The sequence below is a fragment of the Lissotriton vulgaris genome, chromosome 1_2 (assembly GCF_964263255.1).
Source record: "Lissotriton vulgaris chromosome 1_2, aLisVul1.2, whole genome shotgun sequence".
NCBI lineage: Eukaryota > Metazoa > Chordata > Amphibia > Caudata > Salamandridae > Lissotriton > Lissotriton vulgaris.
Genome location: NC_141686.1, coordinates 218,190,428 through 218,196,303, shown reverse-complemented (window position 1 = coordinate 218,196,303; position 5,876 = coordinate 218,190,428). Strand labels below are relative to the sequence as shown.

The window sequence follows — 5,876 nt, the reverse complement described above, 5'->3', positions numbered from 1 at the left end:
TCAGCATCAAGCTATCCTTGGGTGAACGTGTGCTTTACAAGTGCACGTTATACCATATACACAACAATCAGCTCCTTTTTAACATACATTGCACTCTGAGTGATATCATTAGTTTCAATACATTTTGTAGACCTCATAGCTCTCCACAAATATATATTTCTGAAGTCAACCTTCACTCCACAGGGTTTACTTCTCTGGTACTTAATATATACAAATACAAATATTTCCCCTTCAATACAAGCCTATGGAGTGAAAAAACCTGTCAACCTATGATATGCAGGACGTACTCAAATGTACTTCGTCAAATACCATGACTTCTAAACCTGCTAGCGTCATGAACCACAGCAAGCAAGTGGCTAAAGGGCACTTCAAATTAACAAGATAATAACAATAGGAATATGAAAGTATGCTTTTCCACAACCTAGAGGAAATAAAAACTGCTAATGCAGAATTTAGGGCAGCAAGGTTAGTTGGAGAAACTGAGAAGGGATGTAGTGTGAGCAGCATTTCTTTTGGTATGTCAGCTACATCGCAGTACACTAGAGGCTAGAGTGGAGATGGGCATGGAAGGGGTACACAGCGTTCCAAAGAAAGACCAGTTACTGGATAACAAAAGTTCACTTAGTAAAGGGTGTAATATCTCAACTTCCGGCAAAAGACACAGGAACTGAAACTGAGACCATCCTGAAACGGAAAACATGTGTTGGCAGCTAACAGATGCAAAAAAGGGAAAGCTACACAAATCTGGAACTGATCTTCCGCAGGGAAAAATGGCTAAACCCCAAAACTGCATCAAACAGCACTACATTTATTCATTCCCAAAAGCTACAAGATTGCCAGGCAAGATTATCAGCACAAGCCAGAGTCACATTATGTTCAAAGACAATATCAGCTAGAGTACCTACACAGATACACAATGCATGGAGCAATATCTTGAACATTCAAGATGTTCAAGATATGTATTACAGCCAACTTCTCCCTGGGCGTGAAACCCTTGTATGCAAACACCAGGACCATGCATCAATTCCACCGCGACATCACAGACTTTGTTGCACTCCTCATCATCAATGCCAGCATCTTCATCGTTCTAGGAAAACTTAATTTTCGTATGAAAGATCACACTGACCCAAATTCTACTGCCCTTGTAAAAAAACATTGGAAACCTTGCCCAGTAAGTTACCGAACCCACCTACACAGTTGAACAACTATTAGACCCAACTTTCTCCTCAATCAGCAACATAACAAATGAAAAGCCAGCAACTATGACCTAGATATACCATGCCCTCTTAAATTTCAGCATGACAATCCCACACCAACACAGACCTACCACCAACAGAACCACCTGCCACAGTTAGAAAACCATCACAGAAGAGCACCAGGCTTCTGCCCTATCCAAGCACCAGACTGAGCACAAGAGCATCTTGCCAAAAGCCATCAAAAACCTCTCCAGCTGGATCCCAGGATGCACCTACATCCTTTCTCCCCTCAAGCACAATCTAACCGCATTAGTCTGACCACAGGTCAGCAGGAGCTGAGGCTGGTTAAATGCCACTGGAAGCAACAAGACCACAAATTGAGATCAAGCCAAAACACAATGTAAAAAAGCTCCTTTGAATCCGCCCCTTGATGCTGCTACCCACAGATACGGAACACCAAGCTCCCAGCTTGTATATACTGTTGAGACAGGCTCAAACAGCAGCAAGTAAATCTTTACCATCATCAAATATTTCAGTGTGCCTCTTACCACCTCCAAGTACAAGGTCTAAGAATTCTGTTGCAAAATCACTTTCATATACAGCAAGTTTGACCCTCAACAGTTACTGTTAAGCCCATGAATGAACCCTTAGCCCGTGACCTGCTGTCTTTATTATTGATACATCCAGATATCATAAAGACCATCCACTTAGGGACCCTATCTGACTCTTGTGCCAACCTTGCCTTCACCAAAGACTCAGCCACTTTCCTGGACACCAGGACACTTGGAAACACGCAGCTGCCATGCCTCTGTTAAAAAAAACAACTAACTACAGACCCATCTCCCTCCTTCCATACCCGCCTGGGTCTAGAGAAACTAATTAAATAAATCTTCACCGACCACCTGAGCAACCACCAGCTCTTTTATGCCACACTGTCTAGATTCAGGCCAAACCACAGTACAGAAACAGCATTCATCACTGCCACTGACAACATCTTCATGATCCATAAGAGAGTTGAACCCCAACACAAGAAACAAGCACATCCCTCACATTACATAGTTCAGTAACTGGATGAAAGCCAATTGTTTCAACCTCAACAGATGCAGTGACCTTTAGCAAGAATACCTCACCATAGGACTCAAACTGGTGTTTGGCCAAAGTCAGAGCCACCCCCAGCATCCACCAAGTAGCCTCAGCATCATCATCAACAGCAAACTGAATATGACAGTGCAAGTCAACAATGTCACTGTAGTCTGATTCCACACCCTTAAGATGCTAAGCAAATCGTTCTATGACTCCAAAGAAACACCAGATAACCCATCATTCAAGCCCTAGTCTCTAGTAAGTGGGACTACAGGTACACCCTCTACAACAGGATCACCAAGAAACTCACCAGAAGACTACAAAAGATTAAAAATTGGCAGCCAGACTCATCCTGAACTTTACAAACAGAACTACAATCAGACCAATCTCAGGGTGCTCCACTGGCTCCAAATACACAAACAACTCTGTTTCAAAATCCTCATGTGCACATATAAACACATTCAAGGTGACACACAATCCCACTAACCTGAACAGTTGCTTCTCCTTCTACCAATCACCCAGACTCCTTCGCTCCACTGAACGTCTACTCGTACACATCCCACGCATACATAGAACCGGATCAGAGAGACAGGTGTTCTCTTACATATCTACTAAAGCATGGTATGATCTCCCACTCCACATCAGAGCCTCCTTCTCTGTTCTTGAATTCTGCAAGAAGTTGAAGACATGGCTTTGCAATTAACCAACATTCCATAGGCAGGTATAGCCATACAGACTTGCTCGGCGCCAGGATACCCTAGGTGGGTGATAGTACACTTAAGAAATACACATAACATAACGTAGTCTGAAAATAGATGGGAAAAGCCTCACTACATTGTGTAGGTCTAATTAGTACATGATCCAATGCATTAATTAAACTAAAAAATGACTCATCTGTTTGGTCAAATAGAGTCATCCTCTGTCAGAAAATACTCTTTCTCCTCCTCCGATGGTCTCCAATAATCTGCATTCTCCTCATTACAGCATAGAGTGTAGCTATTGTAAAAGCTTGCAAAACATTTTGGGCCCACTTTTACATTTTGTATCTAATACCACATGCTACCAATTGGTGGCATTTTGCAGGCGCAAAATCCTGTCTTTTAATGAATCTCATTTTGTAAATTGTTCGTACATTGACAAAATAGCGTATTTCGCTATCTGTTAACAGCAATAAGCCATTCAGTACTTTCTGCCACAAAAAAAATCACTAATTATTTGGTCCGATTTGCAATTTTAGAAAATACACCATGAGTGACTTTTTTTTAGGTAAGAAACAGCATATTTTTCAGCCCCTAATCAGTTAGCATCTGGTATCTTTTGGACAGGAGTACCAGAAATAAATACAGAATGGTAGAATCCTTGCTAAAGTTTCTGAAAAATCAGGGTATGTTAATGCGTAACATCCAAAGTGATAGTATGTGCACATATCTGTAATACCATTAGGGCTGCTAGATTATGAAGTCTCTCTAACTCACTGTCACCTTAAAGGCAAGTATTATTACATGTTACAGATGTCCTTTCACCTTTTGGCAAAAATTCACAATTTCTGAAGAAAGCAGCATTTTTTGGACAAGATCATTTTTAAGGCTTTCTTGACATCCTGGTTTCTCAGGCTGTAGATCAATGGATTTATCATGGATATCACCACTGTGTAGAAGACAGACACTACCATATATTTCTCCATGGAGTGGCTGCCTGGTGGCTGTAGATACATAAAGAAAGCTGTTCCATAAAAGAGCATTACTGTTGTGAAGTGTGAGGAGCAGGTGGAGAAGGCACGTCGCCGCCCATTTGAGGAACGCATCTTCAGAATGCTTTTGAAAATGAAGGCATAAGAGAATAGGATAATTAGGGTAGAAAACATTCCTATCACAAAAGGGGAGACATAGAGCAGAACTCTGTTTATTTGTGTGTCAGTGCAGGATATTTGGAGCAGGGGAGGATAGTCACAAAAGAAATGCTGGATTTCAATAGAATCACAGAAAGAGAGATCCAACATAAAGCCTACATTTAGTGATGCATTAAGGAAACCCCCCAGATAGCATTTGAATGCCAACATCATGCAAGATTTCTTAGTCATGATAGAGGTGTAGTGCAAGGGAAGACATATAGCAACATAGCGATCATACCCCATAGCCGCTAGGAGGAATGGAGCAGTACTTCCGAAAGCAGTAAAGAAATAAAGCTGAACCATACAGCCACTGTAAGAGATAACATTTTTTGCAACAATAAAGCTGACCAACATCTTTGGTGTCACGGTGGAAGAGTAGCAGAGGTCTACGAAGGACAGATGACTGATGAGAATATACATGGGTGTCCAAAGTCGAGGGTCATTGTGGATTAGGGCAATCATGCCACCGTTGCACACTAGAGTTGCCCCATACATGGCCATGAAGAGCAGGAAAAGTGGAATTCTAAGGAGTTGGTAGTCTGTGAGGCATAATAGAGAAAACTGTGTGGTTTGATTATGTGGTTTCATTTGCTTGTGATCAATAACCTACAAGTGGAAACGGAAAATGTAAACAAATTATTTAATTGTAATATTGAATTTCTGACCATAGTCACATTAAGGTTAGCTATGGGTAAGCACAATCTAATACAATTGAGAGCTTCTCAGCTGAAGTAGCAAGTATGCTCCCTTAAAAGATAGTTTGAACAATAATAGTTAAAAGCAAAGAGAATACAATTATAGCAGAATTCCACTTTGGTGAAAAATGGTGGTCTCTATCTAGTATTTATGGATTTTACATCAGCTTTTGACTGGGTGGAGAGAGATAAACTGGGGCAAACAATCCACTTCCTAGTGCAGATTTATCAAGATGTGACTAGGAGAGTAGATATGGAGCAGATGGCAAACTTACTGCACCAATGAAAATGAGGTGTGGCGTAAGGCAAGGGTGCATACTAGCCCCCTTTATGTTCTGTTGTTATATCAATGACCTTGAGAGTTATATTAATCGGGTGGGCTGATGACACACCAAGGGTCGGTGCTAGAAATCTTCCAGATGTGCTTTATGCATATGACTGTGTATTGATCTCTGGAATTGGTGTTGGCCTGCAAATACTTTTAAATAAATATAATGATTTTATGAGTGATTTAGGCCTAAAGACAAATACAGCTACGTCACATGTTATGGTGGTTGGAAAACTTGTTCCCCTTTAAAGTCTTGTTTTATTGAAAATAATAAGCTGCTCCATGTACCAACCTTCTCATACTTTGGAGTCTCATTTGATCAAAGAGGAACTTGGCACCACCATATTGAGGTTAGGAAAGGTGTTTTGATGACCAACCCCTTGTTCCATTATTTAGGTTTGTAAGGAAACTGGTATCTAAAGCAATTGATGCACTAATTAGCATCTACGTTTTTCATGCTGTTGTTCTGTTATTATGTATGGGACAGGAGTCTGGGGCTTTTGTAATGCTTCACTTCTGCAGACAATAGAAAACAACTTTCTTAGAAGCCCAACTAGCAGTCCCCACCAGCTTCCCGATTATATTATGCCATATGGAATTAGGTTTGGTCACCATAATACATGTCCATTTGGTCAAAAGATAAACCTGCACTTAATCAAGCAATAATACAGGATTATTTAAGT

General features: G+C 40.8%; 1 protein-coding gene across 1 annotated transcript; it reads right to left on the bottom strand.

The window, feature by feature from the left end:
• Positions 1-3,816: 3,816 nt before the first annotated feature.
• LOC147735043 (olfactory receptor 8D1-like) lies at positions 3,817-4,758 on the bottom strand. Its single transcript, XM_086952571.1, has one exon. It carries the CDS (start codon positions 4,756-4,758, stop codon positions 3,817-3,819), a length of 942 nt encoding a protein of 313 aa, XP_086808697.1.
• Positions 4,759-5,876: the final 1,118 nt, after the last annotated feature.

Coding starts and splice junctions, on each gene's coding strand:
- LOC147735043 (XM_086952571.1), bottom strand. CDS start 4,758: ATGAAACCACATAATCAAACCACACAGTTTTCTCTATTATGCCTCACA.